Source organism: Aedes aegypti, chromosome 2 (assembly GCF_002204515.2).
Source record: "Aedes aegypti strain LVP_AGWG chromosome 2, AaegL5.0 Primary Assembly, whole genome shotgun sequence".
Lineage (NCBI taxonomy): Eukaryota > Metazoa > Arthropoda > Insecta > Diptera > Culicidae > Aedes > Aedes aegypti.
Window position 1 is genome coordinate 445,021,476 of NC_035108.1, and position 26,631 is coordinate 445,048,106.

General features: G+C 40.1%; 2 protein-coding genes across 3 annotated transcripts in view; one reads left to right on the forward strand and one right to left on the reverse strand.

Annotated features, from left to right (window-relative positions):
- LOC5565842 (multidrug resistance-associated protein 1) lies at positions 1 to 16,469 on the forward strand. The gene is made up of 5 exons (XM_001650168.2): positions 1 to 138; positions 212 to 505; positions 565 to 1,163; positions 12,851 to 16,091; positions 16,149 to 16,469. The coding sequence occupies exons 1-5, from the start codon at positions 103 to 105 to the stop codon at positions 16,341 to 16,343; spliced, it is 4,365 nt and encodes a 1,454-aa protein (XP_001650218.2). The 5' UTR covers positions 1 to 102; the 3' UTR covers positions 16,344 to 16,469.
- The window catches only part of LOC5565843 (multidrug resistance-associated protein 1), a 21,382-nt gene continuing 11,083 nt past the window's right edge, over positions 16,333 to 26,631 (reverse strand). The window contains exons 2-6 of one of the 2 annotated variants that reach the window (XM_021847936.1): positions 20,912 to 21,211; positions 20,192 to 20,853; positions 16,797 to 20,133; positions 16,505 to 16,734; positions 16,333 to 16,444 (exon numbers count right to left, since the gene is read on the reverse strand). In XM_021847936.1, the coding sequence (XP_021703628.1) occupies positions 16,543 to 16,734; positions 16,797 to 20,133; positions 20,192 to 20,853; positions 20,912 to 21,211 (4,491 nt within the window). In that variant the 3' untranslated portion in view covers positions 16,333 to 16,444; positions 16,505 to 16,542. Of the gene's footprint in view, positions 16,735 to 16,796; positions 20,134 to 20,191; positions 20,854 to 20,911; positions 21,212 to 26,631 lie in introns of both variants that reach the window. The other variant, XM_021847934.1, reaches the window with a different exon arrangement.

Here is a 26,631-nt window from a genome sequence, read left to right on the forward strand (position 1 = left end):
GCGTGCATTGTGTTGGTCAGTTTCAGTCCAGACTTGGTACCGGAGAGAGCGCGTGCGACACGTGTCTAGCTGACTATCGGCGCCTACTATCTACGACCCTAGATGGCTTTTGAGGAATTTTGTGGCGGTTCGCTTTGGGTGACTATTTTTTTTTGTTCACATTATTGGTCGGGTTGCTTCGATGACATAATTCCGTTTTCGATCTGTTTAGGACGGTGCGTTGGCTTGGGACCCGGAAGATCCACGGTTGACTTACTGCTTCCAGCGTGCAGTGCTGCAATGGGTGCCGTGTTGTTTCATAGTGATTTTTTCTGCATACGAAGTGCACAAAATAAGAAAAAGTCGATATCGGGATATCCCCTGGAATTTGCTGAATGTGTCGAAAATGTTTGTGGTGTTTCTGTTGCTTTGTGGCAGTGGCATAGATTTGGGCATGGTAGCTATGAGCGAAGAAGATATTCCAAACGTTGAACCAGTTACGAAAGCGTTCAATTTTGTGTCGTATGTGAGTTACAGTGGTCATTTATTACAGTACATGAAGAATGAAACCTATCGTATTTCTAGGCAATCGTGTTGTCACTGCTGTTCTGTTATAGAAAGTATGGCATTCAAAGCTCTGGAACAATTTTCGTGTTCTGGTTCTTGAGAGTTCTGTTCGGAATACCTCAGGCTCGTTCTGAGGGTCAATCGCTGAAACACTCATCTGGATACCAAACATATCACATCTACAGTTATCTCACGCAGTATGCCATGATCTGCATATCTCTCGTGCTGGAAATCTTCCCAGACGAACAGCCTACTACCAGCAGTTACCCGCCATCGAAGAACCCTAATCCCGAATCGTCATCGAGCTTCCTGTCTAGACTGCTGTTCCTGACTTACGACCGGCTTCTGTGGACCGGATTTCGAAAGCAGCTCACCATGGACGATATGTACGATCTGAATCCGGAGGATTCAACCAGGGAGATAAGTCCGGAATTCGACCGATATTGGAACGAACACATACGCCGACGGGGACGGACACAGCCCATCGAGGACGGAAAAAGCTCCAACGGGTCGATTTTGCCGGTCATTGTCAAGGCGTACTGGGGGCCGTTTGCCTTTGCGGGAGTGATTCAAGTGTTCATGACGGCGCTGCAGCTGGCGTCTCCTTATCTGCTGATGTAAGTACATAGTCAAAGGGGTGAAAATTGTCGATTCGGGTTGGGAAAAGCCTGTCTGGCTGGGATATCCCGGAAGTGACGGCTAGAGATATCTCTTAGAGAGTCGTAAAAAGAATTCGTTAAGGATTTATTTTCGTAGCTTCGATTATTGAACCAGTACTTGAATTCAATGTTTGGCAGCACTGGCAAATTATGGTATTCCATGAACATTATCAACTTTTTCAGGTTTTCATCATTTATATATTTATATTTATATAGAGTGATTTGTTTTCTGAAGTGGCATTCAAAATCCATACAGATTTTTTACTAGAGTAATCAGGGAAAGTACAATTTATCGGATCAACGGTAAGGTAGAACATTTGTTTTGAAGCAAGTTTTAAATAGTATATCAGTCGAGATTGGATAGGATAAGATATAAGTAGAATGGAAAACCTATTCAGCCTTCTTATTTTTCTTTGCGGCATGAGGTCTCGATTGGGACACAGACTTTTCAGACTATTTGCTGTATGTTTTCTTTGCCGATTACCTATACATATTTTGGTTTATGGATATTTCATGTGGATTAAGAGTATGCGATATGGATTATTTTCATGTCGATACGAAACGGCACGATACGCGAAATTTATTGCACTGATGATGACGAAATTATACTAAATATCAAAATGTTTCGTGTTTCTCTATACGCAATCCCAAATGACTCGGATATTTTTCGGAACGAAACTAGGGAGTCGATGCCGGTTATGGACCCTTTGCGTATTATGGACCCCCTACAGAAAAACATAAAATTAACACTCAAAGCAATCTTATTCCCATGAATATCCACCGGGGGAACTTCGATTGCATTGTTAGTCAGCAATTTCAGACAAAATATTTGGTTTGAAACGCATAATTACAGATATTTGAACAGTTTTGTAAATGAAACCACACAAGAGGGTCCATAATACGCATTTCCAGGTGGGTCCATAATGGGCACGTCGGCAGCGAGCCGGATTACATGGGAATCAAATGGAGGGTCCATAACAGGAAACGTGAAATTTGTGAACATTCCTATTATGGACCCCGGGAGGGTCCATAATAGGCATCCAGACAACAGTTTTCCAGATGTTTATTTCGCTGGCAAATTCAAATGATGTTGTGTGTTTCATAGGCGTACTATGAAGTAAAGACATTGAACTTGTTGTTAGACTCCACAAAACGTATATCCGTCTGAGATATCATTGCAGAAATGCGTCTAGAATGAATTTCAGCTACTAAGGGGTCCAATACTAGCATTGAAACCCTAATTTCGTCATCATCAGTGCAAACCCTAAATTTGGATTTTTAGCGGAGTTTTTTTTGGACAGACACCGACACGTTAATGTTTCCAGTGGACGTTTTATGTCTTTTGAAGGAAGCACTACGCTAGACAACGGACTAGCATGCAATGACCAGTGGCACAGCCGAAACACGTTGCTGACCGCCCGCCTAAGCAATTTATTTCATCTGTCAAAATCAAGAATCAATAAATACTTTTGCGATTCAGCATGTCGTTTTTTTTGAAACTTTAGGCAGGATCAAAAAATATCACAGGTGTTGCATCTATAAAAAAAAATCTTGAAGCTTAAAAAAGTGATGTCTTATCACGATTATTTTTAGCGACGGGTTGAAACCACCCACCCTTTGTACACAATTTTGCAAAAAAAAAAAAAAAAAAAAAAATACATACGTTCCCTGTGATTCGAAAAAGTATAATGTTTTATGAATTCTACATTGATTAATTTAAATTTATAAGAAAAAAAAAACCTTAGATATAAACTTATTATCATACCCTTGACCCGACAGAAATGCCCTGACGAGGGTAAACTGTCGTTAATTAATAATAATATTAATAATACCCTTGAGACACCCATGTTTTGGAAAAATATGCGGATTTGGTCTGTATTTTTTAACAAAATTGATTTCATTTTACTTGAATAGTAATGTACAATTAACATAGCATAGACTGACTGTACATGTCAATGGTTGCTACTCCGTGATTGATCGGAACTGGTTTAGAATTGCACTACGATCCAAATGAATAAGGGATGGGAGTTTCCGCTTACTCTCGAAGTGCAATTTTAGCAGATCTAATATTATTGATCAATAACGGCGCCGACCAAATCCTCACAGTCAGTTGGGATGGGGAAGGAATGTTAGGGTGTAATGATTGTTGCTTCTAGAGACCGAGAATACCTTTGCATCTCCACAATTACCACGGGAAGGGTGTTTATTAGTGAGGGAGGAAAAGATCTGGGAGTCACCTCTGGTCGGTGATGCGATCCATGGACAAGGGGACATATATCTAAAGCTAGTTTTGTATTTTTGTCTCGAGAAGTTTTTGGTAGAAGCTTTAAAAAATATGTCAACATCTATAATGTCGAACAATTCAAAAGACGTTTTAATTAATGACGAAAACTGAAAATTACATGTATATATTTTAAATTATATGAAACAGGAATAATGCCGACACTTCCGTTACGTTATATCGAGGTTACGTTATATCTAAGCAAAATATTTTGTTTTCTAAATTTTGTTCAACATGTATTTTTTGATGAGAAAGTGGGTCTTAAATTTATATTATTGACCTAGCAGTTATTTTCATTCTTTCCTACACATTTTTTTTTCGATATTTTTCCATGTTTTTTTTTGTATTTTTCTTCATATTTTCTTTTTTTTTATTTTTACAACTCTATTGCAGTAATTCTTAAAGAAATGTATTCAGGTAAAATCTTTGGAGGAATCTTTGAACACTTGGAGAAATTCTAAAAGAATTAATTTCCTCTATTATAGAGGCTTTCAGCCTTAGGCGGGTTCACCTCTGCAATTCTAAAAGAATATAATAATTAGGATCATTAATAAATTTATTGTTGAACAGTCTATGAACAATTCATGCAGGCAATTGTGGAACTCCAAGATTTTTTTTCATTTTGTTTGTTTAAGCTCATGGTAAAACTCTTGAAACAAATCCTTTTGCAATTTCTTGACAGAATTATAAAATGAATGTCCCAAGAATTCTTGGAAAATTTTTATTCAGAATTAATGAAGAAATCACAAGAAAACTACTTGAAAAACTAAAACTATCCTTGAGGGATTTTCTATGGAAAAGTTTTTGAACGAGTACGTGGTGGATTATCGGCAGTATGCTAAGAGACTTCTATGGGGGATCTGAGGATTTTTCTCAGTTTTTGAACAAATCCCTGAATATATTTTTGTAATAAAGAAACATAGACAAATTTAAAGGCGATAACATCAAGATTAATCCTAGAATCTGGATTTTTTTGGGAACATTTCTTGGACATATTCTGTAGAAATTCATAAAGAAATATTTGAACTGTTTCTTGGTGGAATTCAATGAGAACTTTTTAATGCAATTTCTCAAACAATAATTTAGACGGGTATTCGTTAAGACAATACTGAACAAATGTTCCTAGAATCTCTTGGACGAATCTCTAAAATCGATTTGAAAAAAAAAATCTGGTTTCATTTCAGAAGAAAATCTCAAAGGTTTTTAATCATGAATACCTTCTTGATATTAACTAGTAGAATTCCTGAGAGATGCCAGGTGGAATTATTTTAAGGATATGTTTTAAGTTTTGCACATGAATATTAGAATGAATGAATTTTCTTTATTAACGTGACTTTCAGCAAATGAATATTAGAAGAGTTTAATATGAGTCCGTGAAGAAATTATTGGAGGAGTCGCTGGAGGCATCCTCCGAATGATTCTTCAACTAGAATCCATGGAAAAATTCCAGGAGAAATAACGAATTCTTGGAGAAATCATTTGAAGAATATTTGTAAGAATTCCTGAAGCAATAATTAAATTTACAAATTTTAGTTTGATCTTGTCTTTTTGCACACTAAGGGCCGATTTCTTCACCTTCGCTTAAGCCGTAAACCAGGTTTACCCATACGATTAAACCAGGTTTAAGGCCTAAGCGGTGGTAAAGAAACCGCTTATAAGTCTAAATCAATAATAATTAAAGTTTTCGTAAAAAAATGAAGTGATTAGCAGGCTTGGTTCCAGTGGCAGCGTTAATGTTTCAAAAATAAATTAGAATGATGTATACAAATGTACAGCAATGACAAAAGGTTGGTTATATATCGATTTATGACTATATTCAGTTATAGTAAACATTTGCATTGCTTTGATTTCGTATTTGTTGTAGTTTAAATCTTGAAGAATATTTATTGTAGTTCATAAATCATGTTTTTAATGAAAATTGGACAAATAAATGGGAGCCAAAAAAAAGTTACGTTATATCGAGGTAAAAATTACGTTATATCGAGTTACGTTATAAAGAGGTTACGTTATATCGAGGTTACGTTATATCGAGGTATTACTGTAGTTTGTTTGAAAATTACATATGAGTATTGCTGTGTATTTTGTCTCGATATGGTAGAAGTTTTAAAAAATACGTCAACATTCACAATGTCGAACAATTCAGAAGATAGTTTTTAATAATGTCAAAAAGAGAAAAATATATGTATATTGAAATTGTATAAGAAAAAAGCATAATGCCGACACTTATAGTGACGAACCACACAAAGTTTGTTTTAATATTTCATAAAAGTTACGCTTTCGAGAAAAAATGTGTAATCCTAAGCATGAAACGAACTCACCAGTTGGTAATCCATTCTCGACTAATCACAAAACTGACACTGACAGCAAAACTTCTTGGCGTCCCGAAAACAAACCGTCTTGCTTGGGCCTTCCCAAATACCTACCGAGCAAGACGCTCCAAAACCGGAGAAAAAAATAAATCGGCGACGAAACCACGCGCGAAACCGTGAGCAAAATCTATCGGACGACGCAAAACCGAACCGTTCTGCTTGGGCTTCACGAAGCACTACCTAGCAAGATGCTCCAGAACAGGAAAAAAGAAAAAAAATCTCCGGCAACGAAAACACGCGCGAAAGCGTGAGCAAATTTTTTTTTTTTTTAATTTCTTTATTAGTATCATTCCAAACATTACATTCATTATTTCTTATATCTAGGTGTTCTGTGTTATTAGACAACACTATCATCCTAATTTGGTAAAACAAATCTAAGATTTTATTAACATTTTGTTAACAACATATTACATTTCATTTGCCGTAGCAGTTCAGATTTTTTACAGGTGAGTTGGTTTCACCTGCTTATAAGAGAAAAAAAAAACGTTTTCAATATACTTAACCTAACTTAACCTAAACATATAACGCATTAATCGTGGCAATAGAAGATTGTAACGATTTTTGCCTGAAATTATTGATTATTTTATTTGACATTTGTTCCAATGTTTCAACATTGGATATTCTATGTAACTCATTGGTACTATACCAGAGAGGAAGCCTCAGAATCATTTTCAAAATTTTACAGGTACAACATGGCTGGCCTGAAAATTTGTTTGAATATCAAAAGCTTGTTCTTAAGACAAAGCGTTGATTTTCTATTAATAAGGGGATACAGACATTTTACATATTTATTACATTTGGCTTGAATGCCCTCAATGTGATTTTTGAAAGTTAAATTCTTATCTAGCATGAGCCCTAGATACTTAACTTCATCTGACCAATTTATTGGAACCCCTCTCATTGTAACAATATGTCTACTTGAAGGTTTCAAATAAAGAGCTTTTGGTTTATGTGGGAATATTATTAGTTGAGTTTTGGAAGCATTAGGAGAAATCTTCCATTTTTGCAAGTATGAAGAAAAAATATCCAAACTTTTTTGCAATCGACTACAGATGACACGCAGGCTTCGACCTTTGGCGGAGAGGCCTGTGTCATCCGCAAACAAAGATTTTTGACATCCCTGAGGTAGCTCAGGTAAGTCAGATGTGAAAATATTGTATAATATTGGTCCCAAAATGCTGCCTTGAGGAACACCAGCTCTTACAGGAAGTCTTTCAGATCTGGAGTTCTGATAATTAACCTGAAGTGTATGATTTGACAGATAACTTTGAATTATTCTAACAATGTATGTTGGAAAATTAAAGTTTTTAATTTTACAATCAAACCTTCATGCCAAACACTGTCGAATGCTTTTTCTATGTCTAGAAGAGCAAGACCAGTAGAATAGCCTTCAGATTTGTTGGAACGGATCAAATTTGTTACACGTAAAAGTTGATGAGTGGTCGAATGTCCATGGCGGAATCCGAACTGTTCATTGGCAAAAATTGAATTTTCGTTGATGTGGGCCATCATTCTGTTCAAAATAACCTTTTCAAAAAGTTTACTGACGGAGGAAAGCAAACTGATTGGACGATAGCTAGAAGCTTCTGCAGGATTTTTGTCTGGTTTTAAAATTGGAACAACCTTAGCATTTTTCCATTTGTCAGGAAAATATGCTAATTGAAAACATTTGTTAAATATATCAACTAAAAATGATAAGCTACTTTCTGGAAGTTTCTTGATGAGGATGTAGAAAATTCCATCATCGCCAGGAGCGTTCTCTTGATTGAGAATATTTTCGAAGTCCTGAGTAACTTGATTTTCAATTGGACTAGTAAGTGCTAAATTAAAATTGTGCGCACTTTCAAACTGCATAGCAAGTTTTTGAGCTTTTTCACAATTAGTTAGTAATAATTTGTTTTCCTCTTTCAAAGCCGGTATTGGCTTCTGAGGTTTTTTCAAGATTTTAGATAATTTCCAAAAGGGCTTAGAGCCAGGGTCCAATTGAGAAATTTTATTTTCAAAATTTTTGTTTCTTAAATCTGCAAAACGTTTCTTGATTTCTTTCTGCAAATCCTGCCATATAATTTTCATAGCAGGATCACGAGTGCGTTGAAATTGCCTTCTCCTCACGTTTTTAAGACGGATCAAGAGTTTAAGATTATCGTCTATAATCACGGATTCAAATTTTACTTAACATTTTGGAATTGCAATGCTCCTGGCTTCAACAATGGAATTTATTAAAGTTTCTAGAGAATTGTAAATATCAATTTTAGTTTCTAAAGAAATGTTAACATCAAGATTAGAGTCAATAAATGTTTCATATATATTCCAGTCGGTTCGGAAATAATTGAAAGTGGAGCTGATAGGATTTAAAATCGCTTCTTGGGATATTTGAAATGTAACAGGGACATGATCAGAATCAAAATCAGCATGAGTAACTAATTGGCTACAAAGACGACTAGAGTCGGTTAAGACCAAGTCAATCGTAGATGGATTTCTAGAAGAGGAGAAACATGTAGAGCTATCTGGGTATTGAATTGAGAAATATCCTGAAGAGCACTCATCAAATAAAATTCTGCCGTTGGAATTACTTTGAGAATTATTCCATGACCGATGTTTGGCATTAAAGTCACCAATGACAAACAAAAATTTGACTTATTGCGAGTCAATTTTCGCAAGTCAGTTTGGAGCAAATTAACTTGCTGTCCAGAGCAATGAAAAGGCAAATAGGCAGCTATGAAAGTATATTTACCAAACTGTGTTTCAACAGAAACACCTAAAGTTTCAAAAACTTCAGTTTCAAATGACGAAAACAGTTGATGTTTTATACGCCTATGAATGATGATTGCAACTCCCCCACATGCCCCATCAAGTCGATCATTACGATAAACAAAAAAGTTAGGATCTCTTTTGAGTTTAGGTCCAGGTTTTAAATACGTTTCGGTAATAACTGCTATATGCACGTTATTAACCGTAAGAAAATTAAACAGCTCGTCCTCTTTACCATTCAGAGACGAGCATTCCAATTTAAATTATTTAAATTATTATTTGGATCCATTAGAAAAACGTAATCCAATAACCATTTGATTTGAAAATTTTACACCAACTTGGACTGCTTCAGTCATAGTGGTGGCTTTGAACATTGCATCAATCATTAGATTCAATTGTTCAGTTAGAAAATTAAAATCTGAGGCAGACATATCATTTGAAGTGGGTTCATTTGATGATTTCCCATTAGAATTTTCGGTAGACGAAGAAGCTGAGTAAGAGTTGCCTGTGGCGGTAGGGTTTTTTCCATTTGATTTGAAACAAGTGGAATGGGTACTCATGGAACGAACAGGGGAGGAGTTCAAATTTCCTGCTACGATATCGGCAAAGGATTTTCCGTGGGTAGATACATTCGAAATTGAAAGATTCGAACGGCTACCCGACGGATTAAAATTAGTTTGTGAATGAGCATGATTATGATCTTCCTGACGGGTATGATTGATGATCAAGCGATCGTTAACTGAAAAATGAGCATTGTTCGATACTCTACCAGGGAAATTCCGGAAACGACCGTTATCGTAACGGATATTATCTTTCATCTGCCTGGCACGAGCCTCAATGACTCTATTGCGCGAAAGGCAAGACCAATAATTGGACTTATGATTTCCCTTGCATATGACGCAAAAGAATTTATCGGTATCTTCCTTCACTGGACAGACGTCCTTGGCGTGAGAAGAATCTCCGCAAATCATGCATTTAGAATCCATGCGAAAAATTTTTGTACCATGACCCCACTTTTGGCACCGACGGCACTGAGTGGGGTTCTGGTAATTTCCTCCAGGTTTCTGGAAATGTTCCCATGTCACACGGACATCAAACAAAAGTTTTGCTTTGTCTAAAGCTTTAATATTATTTAGTTCTTTTTTGTTAAAGTGAACTAAATAAAATTCTTGAGAAAGCCCTTTCCGACCAATGCCAGATTGGGTTCTCTTTTTCATAATGATTACTTGGACTGGGGAAAATCCAAGTAAATCATTTATTCCATTTTTGATCTCTTCAGGTGACTTATAGTCACTTGAGAGACCTTTTAAGACAACTTTGAACAAACGTTCAGTTTTGTCGTCATAAGTAAAAATGTGTGCTTCTTCTCTTCAAGATGTCTGAGAAGAAGTTCGCGATCTTTAAGAGTTTCCGGCAAAACGCGACAGTCTCCTTTCTTTGCGATTTGGAAGGAAACCTTGATTCCCCTAATGGAGTTCAAGATCTCCTGCCTAAATCCCCCAAATTAGGAACAACTGACCACGATAGGCGGCACTCTTTGCTTCCTCACTTGAATCAAAGAGCCTGGGCTAGAGGCTGCTTCGATTTGGTGTTCGGAAAATTTGTCTAGAGCATCGAACTGATTGCTCATTTCGATACAATTATTCATTTCACCCTTGGAAGAAACATCGCATTCCGGGGAAACGTCCTTTCTTCCATTCTTGCCACGTGTAGTGACAGTTTTAAAACCCACTTTTTTGGAAGGAAGTAGTGAATTCAGAGATTCACCCTTCCTTTTGTTTGTTGTTGATACCATGTTTAATTAATAAACGAAAGAAGACGTGACCTTCGAGAGGTTTTTTCCCAAGACGGTGTCCAAGAAGCATTACCACCGCTAGCTTTCGCCAACGGGTCCAACGAAAAATCGAAGGCACGGGTCCAAACAAGGATCGTAAAGGGATCAATAGTAGAAAATAGTACTGAAAAGTGCTGTTTTAGTAGCACTGAAAAGTACCGTTTTTAATTTTAGCACTGAAAAGTACTGTTTATGTAGCACTGAAAAGCACTGTTTTATTGCTTTAGGTAGTTTTTAAGAAAACTGCCAAGAGCAGAGAGAATTCGTGTACGCACAGCACGAAGGTACGATGCGCACTGAGTTTTCAATATGATCTCAAGCTTTACGCGGGTAGCATGCAACGCCCAGTGGCACAGTTGGAAAACATTTCTCTCGAAAAGTTTTTTTTGGGCTGAGGCTGGAATCGAACCCACACTCCCTAGCACGATACGGCTAAGTGCCTTGGCGACACTAACCTCACGGCTACGAAGCCCACAAATACAATACTTAGTAGAATACTTGGTGGATTTACTAGAGAAATTTTTGTTGGAATATACAAAGGGATTCCTCATTCAATCCCTGAAAAAAAAAAAATATCCCTGAATGAATCCCTGTTGGACTTGGTAAAAAACACTCTAGTGGTATTGATAATAAATCTTCGAGCTGTTTAGTGGAATACCTAAAAGTAGATGAAACCCCGAATTTAGTACTATACCATTTCTTTCCACTAGAGTTTGTATCTTTTGACGGAAACGCATATTTTGACCTCAACTGTAATGCCGTCTTCAGTGTCGTACTAGACTCGACTTAAGACACTGAAGACGGCCTTACAGTTGCGGTCGAAATACGCGTATCTGTCGGGATTCAAACGAACTGGAATATTCGCCCGAAATCTTCACGCTATTCTGCACACCGTCCGGGCCCATTTTGATGAGTTCGGCTCCAATAACATCTTTACCGGCGGCCTTGTTGTTCTGGAGCTGGTTGATGCTTTCTTCCCTATCCCAACACATTTCGGGTTGCGGCACGAAGTCTCTTCGGGACGCGTTAAGCTTCTCGTAGAACTTTCGCGTTTCTTGTGAACGATGCAGCTGCTCCATATATGTAAATATGAAAATATTCCTGGTCGAATTCTGGTTGAAAAAGGTTTCTGAATTTTGGAAAAAGTTGTCTTATATTGTTTCCATAAAGCAGCTGAACAGTATTTTTCAGTTCTTTTTCACCTTGAATTGATAAAAAACATTTTTGTGTGCATTGTTCCAACAAACTATGGAAGTATTGGGACTATACAATTGACATAAAGTTTTGTTTTAGCGTTACACATTAAATCGAAACATTAATACCTTTCCATCTGTTTATTTTTCGTGTTTCCGAAGAAAAACTTTGATACGTTCTACACTGAAGGTATCGACTGGCTGCCTGAATCGCATTATTTACCAAGGTGAACCCAGATCATGCAGCTTTTGATCTTTACCCACTTTGACCTGTCACGACTATGGAGATGCAAAACTGATCTCAGTCTGTACATCCTCAGAATTTGCTATTAAACTTGCAACAATCAAACATAAGTTTTGTTTTTCTAATACCGGTAAAAATTTACCAGCGATCGAAATCAAACCAATTCACCATAGATATTAGAGGATGCGATAAAAGCAAGATAGCACGATAGCAAGATACGAGGTTAGGAAGTTAAAGACACGGGCCTGGTGTAGTGGTTAGAACACACGTCTCTCACAATGAGGTCCTGGGGTCGAATCCCATTCTCGAGATAGTCACTTCACTTCGGAAGGGAAGTAAACCCGTTGGTCCCAAAATTGAACTAGCCCAGGGTTAAATATCTCGTCAATACTGATAGTGAGCTTCGTGGCCGTGCGGTTAGTGTTACCATGCATTTAGCCACATCGAGTCGAGAGGTGTGGGTTCGATTCCCGCTTCAGTCCGGAAAGCTTTTCGTCAGGAATGTATTTCGACTGTGCTACTGGGCGTTGCATGCTAGTCAAGTTGTCTAGTGTGGTGCTTCCTTCAAATGGCAAATCGTCCACTGGAAGCATAAACGTGTAGTGTCTCTTTTAGAGATCGGTAAGATAGGGAAAAGAAGATAAGAAGATAGGAAAAAAGGAAGATAGGAAGATAGGAAGATAAACAGATAGGGATATAGAAAGCTAGACAGATAGGGACATGGAAGGATAGCAAAACTACGGAGATAGGATGATTGGAAGATAGAACGCTTATTAAAGAAAGTTAGAATAGGAATAAAGCAAAAGAGGAAGGTCTGAATATAGGTACATAGGAAGATAGGATGATCGGATGATGGAGAAATAGATATATAGGAAGATACAAAGATAAAGAGATAGAAAGATATGAAGATAGGAAAACTGGAAGAGAGGAAAATTTAATGAATCTTAAACATGTTTATCGATTTCTGTTTCAGGGCCCTCCTCTCGTGGATCACCACCGACGGACCCCTCTGGCAAGGGGTAGTCCTTGCCCTCGGCCTTTACCTGTCATCACTCATGTATGCCCTACTGAACGGGCAGTACTACTTCAACAACTTCCGCACCGGATTCCGCATCCGAACGGCCCTGGTCAGTGCCATCTACCGGAAAGCGCTGCGTATTTCCAACGCGGCCAAACGGGATTCCACCATCGGAAACATCGTTAACCTGATGGCCGTCGATGCGCAGCGGTTTGTCGAACTGACGCCGTTCTTGCATCTGGTATGGTACGGTCCACTGGTGATTGGAATTTGCTTGTGGCTGCTGTACGACATTCTGGGGGTGGCCGTGTTTGCCGGATTGGGAGTGATCTTCCTCATGATGCCCCTGTCCAAAGTGATTTCTACGAGACTGAAGGTGTTGCAAGCGCATCAGATGAAGCACAAGGACAGTCGTGTGAAGAAGATCCATGAAGTTCTATCCAGCATGAAAGTGTTGAAGCTGTATGCTTGGGAACCTAGCTTCCAACGGTCGATTCAGGAAACGCGGGATAAGGAGCTGAAGATAATGAAAAAGACGGCCTTCTATGGGGCGGGAGTGTACTTTGTCTTCACGATTGCTCCGTTCTTGGTGACTCTGGTAACGTTTACGGTGTATGTCCTGATCGATGAGGAAAACGTTTTGACGGCGCAGAAGGCTTTCGTATCGCTGGTATTGTTCAACATAATGAAAGTGCCCCTCAGTTGGCTTCCCATGTTGGTAACCATGATGATGCAAGCAAGGGTGTCGGTGAAACGATTAAACAAGTTCATGAACAGCGAGGAATTGGATGAGACTGCTGTGACGCACCACAGAAGTGAGGATGCCTTGTCGATCAGGGATGGAAATTTTAGCTGGGGAGACGTTTTGCCCACACTGAAGAACATTAACCTGTCGATACAGAAGGGTCAGCTGTGTGCGGTGGTGGGATCGGTTGGTTGTGGAAAGAGTTCTCTTCTTGCGGCTTTGTTAGGAGAAATGAACAAAGTAAGCGGATCGGTTAACGTCGACGGATCGTTGGTGTACGTGGCGCAGCAGGCGTGGATTCAAAATGCGACTGTTCGAGATAACGTGCTATTCGGCAAAGCGTTCGATCAGCAGAAGTACGATAGAGTGATTGAGTGTTGCGCCTTGAAGGCAGATCTAAAACTGCTGCCGGCTGGAGATCGAACGGAGATAGGAGAAAAGGGGGTCAATCTTTCGGGAGGGCAGAAACAGCGGGTGGCACTGGCACGGGCGGTGTATGCGGATGCTGAGATCTATCTGTTCGACGATCCGCTGAGTGCAGTCGATGTGCACGTTGCAGAGCACATTTTCCGAAAGGTGATGGGAGCTAAAGGAATACTGGCGAATAAAACTAGACTGTTGGTAACGCATGGGGAATCAAGACTTCCTTATATCGACATTATTTTTGTTATGAAGAATGGGGTTATCGTCGAAAGTGGTTCTTATCAAGAACTTCTGGATATGGGAGGAGAATTTTCTGAACTCTTTTCGGAACGAAGGACGCGGCAAGAATACGGAAGGAGTTTATCCGTAGTATCGCAACAGTCTGTGACTGGCAATGAGGCTGTAACTGAAGGTGAATCCGGCATAGACCAACGGAAGCAATCGAAAGTTGCTCCCAAGTCTGCGCTCATGTCCAAGGAGGAATCTAAATCTGGAGCCGTATCGTGGGAAGTGTATTGGATGTTTTTGAAGGCATTTGGAGCTACCCTAGGATTCTGGACTTTTGCGTTCAGCGTACTGACACAAATAAGTGGCATCTTTTCCAGTTTGTGGCTGTCGAAGTGGACAGAAGATCCGGTGGCGGCGGCTGACACAACCACTCGCAATATCTATCTCATGATCTACGGATCGTTTGGAATACTGCAATCATTGTCGCTGTTCATTGGAGCCGTTGTTTTAGCACTAGGGTGTCTTAGAGCATCCAGAAATTTGCACAATGGCCTACTTGATACAATTTTGAGGCTGCCGATGTCGTTCTACGACGCTACACCGATTGGACGCATTCTGAATCGATTCTCCAAGGACGTAGATGTGTTGGACAGCGTATTCCCCGTTACGTTGAGGGGATGGACATATACGTTTTTCAACGCAGTTGGAGTGTTCGTCGTTATAGTAATATCAACGCCTACTTTTCTGGCGGTGGTTCCTTTTCTTTTCGTGGTGTATTTTCTGATTCAGAAAATCTACGTCGCCAGCTCTCGGCAACTCCGGAGACTAGAATCCATCACTAAAAGTCCAGTTCTGTCGCATTTCGAGGAGACGTTTGCAGGGCAGTCAACGATTCGGGCCTTTGGAGAGCAGGAACGGTTCATTCGTGAATCAGAGGAGAAGATCGATTTCAACCAGAAGGTGGCTTACCCGGGTTTGCTTACAAATCGCTGGATGGCGTTGAGGTTGGAAATTGTGGGTGCATTTGTAGTGTTCTTTGCAGCACTGTTGGCCGTATTGGCAAGGGAATCTATCGGGCCAGGTATTGTGGGTTTGTCGATAACGTACGCTTTGCAGATATCGGCAACCATGAGCTTCATGGTGAGAATGACGTCAGTCATGGAGACCAATGTAGTGGCAATCGAACGGTTAGAAGAGTATGCTGAATTACCGGTTGAATCAAAATCTGAAAACGCCACTGTCGAGAAAGGATGGCCACAAGACGGAGAAATAGAATTTCAAGAGTACAAACTTCGCTACCGAGAGGGGACAGATTTGGTGATCAAAGGCATTTCGTTAAAAGTTGAGAGTGGTGAGAAAGTGGGAATCGTAGGAAGAACGGGAGCTGGAAAGTCGAGTCTTTCGATGGGCTTGTTCCGGATTGTGGAAGCTTGCAACGGACAAATCTCAATCGACGGTATCGACATCTCTAAAGTAGGGTTACATCAGTTGCGAAGCCGTCTGACCGTCATTCCACAAGATCCGGTGCTGTTCGCGGAAAGCATCCGAAGAAATTTGGACCCGTTCGAGGCCTACTCGGATGACCAAATCTGGCGAGCGTTGGACATGTCACATTTGGCTCAGTTTGTCAAAAGCCTTCCCAATGGATTGCAGCACAAAGTAACCGAAAACGGAGAAAACCTGTCCATGGGTCAGCGCCAACTGATTTGTCTGGCGCGTGCCGTGCTGCGAAAAAGTAAAATTTTAATCTTGGACGAAGCAACCGCTGCCGTTGACATGGAAACGGATAAAGCAATCCAGGTTAGTTGATCGTTGGTTTGGGCCAGTGATATTTTTAATGAAAATTATTTATTTCAGAGAGCAATCAGAACCGAATTTTCTGACTGCACGGTGCTAACGGTGGCCCATCGACTGAACACAATTATCGACTACGATAAAATAGTGGTGCTCGAAAATGGTACTGTCGCAGAGTACGGTACTCCTCAGACACTGTTGGAAGATAAAACATCGTCGTTTTATCGGATGGTGAAGAAAGCAGGAATTATTGAATAGTTTTACGTTTTATTAGTACAAATACAATGTCGTTGTTTAATCTACTTCCTATTCTAACTATAAATATAGTTGAAAGAGTATTTCTAAGTGAAGACACGGACCTGAAATAAATCAATTGTAATGAAATGTGTTCAACCATGTTTATGCATCAATAATCACACCATTAGTAGAATTGGTAGCGGTTGAGATTCCTTCGATCCTAGACGATGCCAGCGTTCTTGGCCATTCCGTAGAAAATGGACGTCTTGTCAGCGAGTAGATTCTGCGGCGTGTCACATTCCGCTACCAGTCCCTTATCCAGCACGAGAACACGAGTCGAATCCAAGATGGTATTGAGACGATGAGCGATCGTCAGAATTGTACAGTCGGAGAACTCCGTACGGATGGTTTTCTGTTGATGGAAGGATGACAATTGTTAATATGTATCACTATTGACAAATAATAGAAACTCACCTGAATTAAGTCATCCGTCTCCAAATCAACCGCAGCGGTCGCTTCGTCCAATACCAACACTTTCGTCTTCCTCAGGATGGCTCTCGCCAAGCAGATCAACTGCCGTTGACCAACCGACAAGTTCTCTCCGTTCTCCGCAATTTCATGATCCAGTCCAGCGGAAAGTCCCTTCACAAATGCCTTCAGGTGAGACAACTCCAAAGCCTTCCACACCTGATCGTCCGAATAGCTCTTGAACGGATCGACGTTCATACGCAACGTACCGGAGAACAAAACCGGATCCTGTGGAATGATCGTGAGTCGGCTTCTCAACTGATGCAGACCCAGTTTCGACACATCTTGCCCATCGATCATGATCGTTCCGCCGGCTGCTTCCACGATACGGAACAGTCCAATCGTCAAACTGGATTTTCCAGCTCCCGTTCGTCCAACGATGCCGATCTTCTCGCCTCCCTTTACATTCAGCGATATACCCTTGATCACAAGATCCAAACCTTCCCGATAGCGAATCTTGTAGTCATTGAACTGTACGTTTCCTTCCTGAGGCCATGCTTTGTCGATCGTGCCCTTCTGCCACTCGGCTTCCCGCGGCAGCACTGTGTATTCTTCCAGACGTTCCACCGCCACAATGTTCGTCTCCACTTCCGCCGTCATTCGCACCAGGAAACTCAGTACGGCCGAGATCTGCAGCGCATAGGTGATCGACAGCCCAACCATAGCGGCTCCGATCGAATCACGGGACACCATGGCAAACAGTGCGGCGAAGAAGACCACCAAGGCACCGACGATTTCCAAACGGATGGCCAACCATCTGTTCGCGATGATACTTGGATACGACATCAACTGATTGTAGTCTACGCGTTTCTCTGATTCTTCCTTGAAGCGGTCCTGTTCACCATATGCTCGGATGGTCGATTGCCCGGTTATACTTTCTCCGAAGTGTGAATAGATAGGACTTCGCGTAACTGATTCCAATCGCTTCAGCTGCCGGGATGTTGCGATGTAGAACTTCTGGATGGCATAGTAGATGAGGAGAAATACGGGTACTACTGCTAGGAAAATCGGAGTGGAGATTCCGATGACTATGAATACTCCAATGACGTTGAAGAACATCAACAGCCACATACGAATGGATTGCGGTAGAGTGTTGTCAGCAATGTCCACGTCTTTGGAAAAGCGGTTCATGATTCGTCCCTGCGGCGTAGTATCGAAGAAAGACATAGGCATGCGCATCGTACTCTCCAGAAGGTTGTTGTGCATCTTGTTCGCAGCCTTCAGACAACCCAAAGCTAGCACGATAGAGGCTCCGAGAAGAGCGAAGGATTGCACTCCGCCCAAACCACCATACACTCCAAGGTACATGTCTCTTACGGAGGTGTCAGTAGCTGCCTCCGGATCTTCGGACCAATCCGTAAGCCAAATATTTCCGTAGATGGCAGAAGCTTGATTAACGACACTTAAACCTATTGCCCAGAAAGCCATGTTCCATCCGATCGCCTTGAAGTACTTCAGATACACAGCATAACTGACGGCACCCGTTGCAGATTCTTCCTTTTCGATCAAAGTCGTACCCTTGGCAGGGGCTGCTGGAGCCTCCACTGGTTTGTTGCTGTTTCGAGACTCCTGTCGACTCATCCTTTTTCGGCGAACACTACCAGCACTTCCACCACTACCGGAAGACCTCTGAGATCGAGTTGACATTGCTCGTTTTACGATGTTCCTAGAGACTTCATCCTTCAGAACCTCCTGAATAATCTGAATTTCCTCATCTTCTTCGTCAAGTTCTTGGATGTGCTGCATGAGGAATTCGGCAAAAGCGCCCTTCTGATCAAGTAACTGTTGGTAAGATCCGCTTTCCGATATTTCACCGTCCTTCACCACGAAAATTTCTTCCACACTTGGTAGGAACGAAATACCATGGGTTACCAGAAGTCGCGTTCGTCCCACCAATATACCCTCAGGTCCAATAACCTTTTCGAAGATGTGCTTGCCAACGTGAGCATCTACGGCGCTAAGCGGATCGTCGAACAGGTAGATTTCTGCATCTGCGTAGACGGCCCGAGCCAAGGCGACTCGCTGTTTCTGTCCACCGGACAAGTTGATACCCTTTTCACCGATCTCTGTCGTATCTCCACCTGGAAGCATCTCCAAATCCGGTTTCAGCGCACAGCATTCCAGGACACGATCATATTTCTGCGCATTATACGCTTTCCCGAATAGAATATTCTCTCGCAAAGTGGCGTTCTGAATCCAGGCCTGCTGCGGAACGAAGGCAATCGATCCATCGGTGTTGACTGTTCCCTTGATCTTCTCCATTTCTCCAAGCAGCGCAGATATAAGAGAACTCTTACCCGTGCCGACACTACCGACCACCGCAGACAGCTTGCCTTTCTTCACTGCTAGATTTATATTCTTCAAGGTTGGCGTCTCGTCACCCCACGAGAATGTTCCGTCCTTGATCGATAGGGCGTCCTCGCTGCGGTTGTGCGTTACGTTGGTCGGATCCAATTCTTCACTGTTCATGAACTTGTTGATACGCTGCACCGATACCCACGCCTGCATGGCGAACGTGATCATCATGGGGAACATAGCCAACGGGAAGCGTAGGATGTTGAACAGTGCTAGGGAAACGAAGGCTGTTTGCGGATCGAGTACGTTTTTCTCATCGATCATGACGTACACTGCGAATGAAGCCAGCGTCACCAGGAACGGTGCCATACTCCATACGAAGAAAGTTGCCGCACCATAGTAGGCCATGGTCCGTAGAATGTCGATTTCTCCGTGTCGGACGCCTACTATGTCATCCTGGAAACTGGGCTCCCAAGCGTAAAGCTTCAACACCTTCATGCCGCTCAAGATTTCGTTCATTTTCTTCACACGCTCGTCCTTGATGTTCATCTGTTTCACCTGGAGATCACGTAGCCGAGTAGCGATGACTCCGGTGATCGGAATCATAATGACCATCACTCCGAGTCCAGCGAACACCGCCGGACCGAGGATCTCGTACAGCAAAAAGATGCAAACTCCGATAATGATGGGAGCTGACCACAGCACGTGCAGGTAGGACGTCAATTCGAAGAACCGCTGCGCGTCGACTGCCATAAGGTTCACGATCTCTCCCACGGTGGTGTCCTTCTTAGCGAAGCTCGATATGCGGAGGGCTTTCCGATAGATGGCACTGATCAAACCCGTTCGAATGCGAAAACCGACGAGGAACGTCTTGCGGAAGTACTGACCGTTGAACAGTGCGATCAACAGCGAGTTCAAGAACAGAGCAAACGTTATAGTCATTCCGATCCAGAAAGGTCCATTCATGGCGATGTTACCCATCAGCTCCCTGAAAAAGAATTCAGTGTTAGACCTCCATAATCACTCTCAAACACAGTCAAACTTACTGCATAAGATAGGGCGAAGCGAACTGCAGACCGGAGATTCCGATCTGGAGCAACCCCGCGAACCAAAAAGGCCCACCATACGCCTTGACCATTGCCGGAAGAATCGATCCATTCGTGGCGGCATTCGGTTTGTAGACGGGGTTCACCTTGCCGGCCTTCTTATCGGTGGCCATCTGTTTCCGGCGACCACTTTCGACACTCTCATACCAGTACTTATCGAACGGCGGCACCAGCTCCCGGGACATGTCCTGCGGGTTCAGATCGTACATGTCGTCGTCGGTCAGCGGCTTGCGGAAACCGGTCCACGTGAACCGATCGAAGTACAAATACAGCAGCTTGATGAAGAAGCTGGAGCGCAACTCGGGGCTTTGGTTTTTCTGCTTGGGGTAGTCGCTGTAGCGTGGGGCTTGATCTGGGAAGATCTCCATCAGCGTTATCAAACAAATCAGCGAGTACTGCAGCGTGTAACTGACGAATTGGTACTCGTCAAAGATGACCGTTTCGCCGGATCCGATCGGGTTCTCCCGGTTGGCGTGCTTCATGGCTTCCGTTCGCATCTGGATGATGCCGAGGAAGGCTTTCAGGAACCAGAAGATGAAGATCGTTCCCGCGCTTCGGATACCGTACTTCCGGAAGAAGTAGTATAGGGCGATGGTCGTTATCTGTCGTAAAAATAGCAAGGTCATGAATAGCTAATTGATGACAATCCAAAATACTTACATAAGCCACAGCGTTGAAAACGGCCACCAATATCTGCACGTCGAACACATCCTGCTGGTTGTGGTAATTAACGACCATGCCGAGGTCGATCCACGAGAGCGTCATCAGCATGAAGGTGATGACAATTTTTGAGATGTTCAACCAATTCCACGGGATGTCCCGGTATCTGCTGGTTACAATACCGTACACCTCGTAGAATGTGAAGAGAAACAGGAAGAAACAGGGCACCCATTGTAGAATGATGCGCTGGAAGCAGAAGGTCAGGTCCGGGTCCTCCGGTCGCCATGTAAGACTTGCGTCCTGTTAAAGGGGAAATTGTAAGATGTGTTAGAATGTTGTTATATGCCTTTTCGAAACAAGCAGAAAGATAGATCCTGATGGGACCCTAATAGCAGTAATGGTAACCGCTCAGAATGAACATGCTGAGGATCGTGGATATGAAACCCGGTGTTTGAGGATCTTTGCGAGTTGAAAATTCAACTCTCTAAGGCATACAGTATTTCGGGTTCCGGGTCATTTGGCTGAATGCCATTTGGCCGAATGCCGTTTGGCCGAACGCCATTTGGCCGAAAGGGTCATTTGGCTGAACGCCATTTGGCCGAATGCCGTTTGGCCGAAATTGAAAACAAAAGTGAACTACAGTTAGCATGGATTTATTATGAATTTTAAAGAACTTATTCATAAAAATAGGAAATATCATCATTGATATACATTAGCTTTATAGTGTTAGTTGAAGAAACAGTCAGAGCTGAAAAAAGAACATCCTAAATGTAAGCAGTTGTTCAATGCTATGCTAATGGTATTAGCCACCAGCAGATGTTTTGGCATCGCGTTTGTAGTTAACTTTTGACAGTAACTGAAACAGTTTAAAACTTATTCGTCCTTCTGCTGGATCGGCTTGCTTCGATCCCTCGAATCGTACTATAGTAATATAAGTCATAGTTCTGACATCAAAAAGTCTTGGCTTCTTTTTTTCACAACGAAAAAACAGTGTACTTCTTTGACGTTAGTGTTCGCCGAGTCGTTTATTGCTTTATTCAAGAAATGGTGCAGTGTTCAGTTCCCAAGTTGTAATTTTAATCTTGGAGGAGAATGACATCTCATCTACACTCTTAAAAATAATGAAAATCACTCCGGACGTAATTCACATTATGACTGAATGGCACATTATGTAAGTGATGAAATGACGTAAAAATGGGTTCTGATGGGTAAAAATGGGTATTGAAAGAAAAATGTAATTTTACATGATGAAGGACATGAAAACGATGCCGCTATGATTGACATTTCCCGAATCAGACACCACCGTATTTAAAATGAGACATAAATTCACGTCATTTGGCACGCTTCTTTTATGTGCATCCAAAAGACGTAAAATCGCATGGTTTTTTTGGAGTATGTGAGTTAACCCTTGAGCTAAATAAATATGTTTTGAAAAGAACGTATTTTAAGCTTTAATTAAATTAATTATGAAAAACATTTCCCTCTTGAAAGAACAGCCTATGAACAAAAGAAGGATAAATCTCTTATGAAAATTAAAATAAGTGCAATGCATATAATAATTTATTTCACCAGTACAACAACAAAGAATTGCCGATGATTTAAAGAAGGAAAAATTCCCAATTAACATGTAAGGTCAATCATTGCCGATAGTAATGGAACCAGTATATTTAGAAAGAATAGCCTATGTTTAAAAGAAGGAAAAATTTCTGATGAAATCATTAAAAACACTTGAAACCTTATTACAACATTGGTAATCCAGTGGCGAATCGATCATCACCCCAGAGTCTTAACGTGAAGTGTGGAGTTCACAACTTTGTCCTGAATAAAAGGGTCGATGTTATCATTCTCTTGGAGATCTTATATAGTGACAAACATGACGTCCCGTCACATCATAAAAATCAACAAATTAATTAGCTTATCAGTTATTGGGTCACAATTATGAATCCTACACATCAGCGTTGTAGCAATTTGATTTTTTTGTTCATGATTCGGCCAAACGGCATTCGGCCAAATGACCCTTTCGGCCAAATGGCGTTCGGCCAAACGGCATTCGGCCAAACGGCGTTCAGCCAAATGGCCGGACACCAGTATTTCGTACTTGCTACACGATATACGCATGCAAATATTGGCAATTGGCAAAGCAAGTTCTCAGTTAGTAACTGTGGAAGTGGAAGTCAGTTAGTAAATCAGTTAGTAACAATTGTGACATTATGCCAGAAGAAGAAAGAAGAGGATATATCAGTTATTGAAGATGTATAAGCTTTTCGCACAAATTTTTGTTTTCGATTGTTTTGTAAATTTTATAAAAGTTTCTTCAATAAATTATATTTGGCTTTGAAGCTAAAGTTTCACATACTTTCTACCAGAAACAATGCGAGAAAAACTACTTAGAATTAAGTTGTTTTCAGGTTTAGCTTCTTCAAATTTCATTAGAGTTTCAATGCTTTTTGATGACACATCACCCAGAAATCAAAAAGTTCTATACTCCTGTTGAAACAAATAGTTTATTCCAAAACGGATATTCAGAATTTGACATTCAAATAGCACAACAAAATCAAAATCAAAGGTCGGATCAAAATCGGATTGGGAAAAAAGCAGCACTTCTCTACATTTCCTTAATCTAAGGAAAAAATAAACAAAATAGTTGGTTCTTCAAATGCGTCACCAAATCGATATGCCCAAAATAAGAAACGATTGTGGTCATTTTCCGTTGCATGTCGTCCAAAAGAGCAATTAAACTTTTAACTGGTGCGTGTCTACAGTTACAGGCTGAAATGGTTTCTTTGAGGATTCAATGAGATGTTATCAATCATAGTTAAGTGAAACAGCAGTGAGTTAGTCACTTGCTGGGCAATAATTCGACTTCTTCATGTGCGTGTTATGGCTGTTGAGTGAAATCATTTTACGCCATCAAATCGAAGAATAAGGACTGTTCATTTTATAAAGTGGATACCTTGTGCATGCTGTATCTTTTTCATTTATCAATTAAATTTCAATCGGTTTTCTGTACATTGTTCGACTCTTATTGTACAATGTTATGATAACAAAATATTCTTCAAAATAATTTAGCTGCATACGAATATGGACAACGTTTAGAACGGTCGATTTTTTGAGGTTATCAAAATCAATGATTGTTGGGAATTCGACAATCTATATTTTTTTATTTTCATAAAAGGCTTGATCTTCGAAAGCAACATCAATCAGAAGCCTGATAGAAAAAATCAAGTCATTTTTGGAGCAACAGTTTTACAGATACAGGTCGGACTTGATTATCCGGAGACTCGATTTTTCGGAATTCGATTATCCGGAATTTTAGACTCGATTATCCGGAGTATTTTTTTTATATTTTTGTTTTTCAGTTTTTATGCATAAATTGGAGATAATTTAGTATTGTGATATACAATATGAATGGTTTAGCTGTTTTGGACGTAGGAAGGAAAAGGGGTTTGAAAAAGGGTTTTTTGATGTATGCTGGTCAAAAAAATTGTTTTCTTCTCAAGACCCTTAATGTCCCTAGAAATAATTTTTGGCTACGCCACTGCGTCATATAAATAAAACAACGTAAAAACATAATAGTTGAGTTCTTTTATCATTTATTCTAAATTTTCTTTTAGTGATTCGATTATCCGGAGTGAAAAAAAATAGATACTCCGGATAATCGAGTCCGATCTAATAAAATCATTTTTCCCGAAATTTTTGGAACAAATATTTTAAATCTGAAGGGAATTGATATGAACAGAACTTTTTTGGTTCAAAGTACGTCCTGACGGAAGTGCGAATATAGTATTAATATTAAAAATAACTAACGCCTTCATAGAGCTACTTAATTAGTGCCCACGTCACATTTAAAGCACAATAGAAAAACAATTGCTTTATTTTTGGAAGACCTTTCAAAGCATAATGACAATTATCAAAATTGGCAACACTGCTGTAATGAAATCGATTTTTTCCACATATTTTTTTTATAATATGTTATTCTGAGATTAACAATTGAAATATTTGAAGAAAAACGATTACAATTTGCTGTAGATCGATAAATATGCGTATATGATTTTTAAAGTATGAGACTTTTTAGTAAAACGACCATATAGAGTAAAATTTATACTTAAGACTGCGGTTTAACACACGATTTAGCTCTCGTTTATACAAATATAGTTTCTTAAGTAATCTAAACTGTTTTTGAACACGCTTTTTACTTTTCTCTTTTGCTGGGAGTGAAAGGATGGTGTATCAACAAATTTGGGAATAAATGGATAAATCACTAATGTTACCTAATGTCAGAAAATGATGGATTATAATTCATTTTTTTAAAGCTACACCTTTAGTAGAATAGTAAAGGATAGAAACATAAATTGTTTTCATAAAAATGAGGATTTTTGTTTTGCGAAAAATAATGTTAAACTTTGACAAACAGCTTTCCATTCCGGGCAATGAGAAAGCGGACTCTCTGGCTAAGGTAGGCGTTAAAGAAGGCGATGTTTACGAGCGTCAAATCGCCTTCGATGAATTTTTTGCATTGGCCCGTCGGGAGACCTTGATGTTGGCGGGCCTTGATTTGGAATATACGAATTTTATTTACCTGTTTTTGAAGCGTATCAATATCCGAGTTTGATTGTTGTTCGTTCCCTGTCTTTCGTTTTCCCCTTCAAATTGTCCTCTTCTCGTCGTGTCTCCCACAAACCGTTTCTGTTTAGTTACGTTACAGATCTGGATATCCTGTCCCATCAACATAGAAATCTAAATAGCTTAAAAAATCCCGAAAAATCTTTTCCTTTCCTGTTGTATAAATGTATTCACTAACCTTAAAACTTCCCCATACTAACATAGTTATTAAAATAAATAAAATGTAAACAATGTTAAAAAAAGAAAAGATTTCGGCTTTGTAATGCCCTACGGCATCTGAGCCTTGCAAATAAACGAATTAAGTAAAAAAATAGCATAAACAAAGTGTCCACTTTATAAAATGAACAGTCCTTAGTAGGCATATTTTAAATACACTATTGGCAATCAACAGAAAGATAAATTCTTATCAAAATATTTTGACGATTGGTGATAAAAAATAAAACAATCACTTTCATTTTTTTCATTTTTGTTTTTAACTGTCATTGTCAAAATAAAAATGGATGTCATTTGTAAACCAATCCACCTTCTTAGCTTTAATATAACAAGTAAGTATTTGTGCAAAAAATCATTAATACATAATTGTATGTCCTAATGATATATAGGGAAACATCTTCTGTGACTGTGAAACTGTGCGCTGGTTCGGTGATATAATTGTACGAAATCAGGTTATCAATATTCACTACAAAACATATCGATTTGTTTGAAACAAGTATTTTATACATTTTAAAAAAAAAAGTTGAGTTATTTGGGATGTCAATCGACCAGAGCAAAAACATATATGATAAACTATTTACCCTAATATAAACATGAATTGAACTTTAAAGGGTGTAAGCCGGTTAGACAGTTGCGGGAATCTCACAACTTTTGTTCGACAATTTTTAGTTTAGAAATTGTTTTATATATATATTTAAAATAACAGTCATTTCCTGCCCACCAAACAACTAATAAAAACTAAAAGTTTACAATCTGGCTATTAATTTGTGTGGTTTGTGCTAACGTAAGAACAACACGACATTCACGAAACGCGACGCGAGACAAGACATAACACTTATAGTTCTTACTATTGTCAAGGAAACTTAAAAATTGCCTTTCTGTCG

Bases quoted from the DNA above. Each gene is read 5' to 3' on its own strand.
- LOC5565842 (XM_001650168.2), top strand. From the start codon at position 103: ATGGCTTTTGAGGAATTTTGTGGCGGTTCGCTTTGG. The intron at 1,164-12,850 runs GTAAGTACATAG...TTTCTGTTTCAG, and splicing joins GCGTCTCCTTATCTGCTGAT to GGCCCTCCTCTCGTGGATCA. The intron at 16,092-16,148 runs GTTAGTTGATCG...TATTTATTTCAG, and splicing joins AAACGGATAAAGCAATCCAG to AGAGCAATCAGAACCGAATT.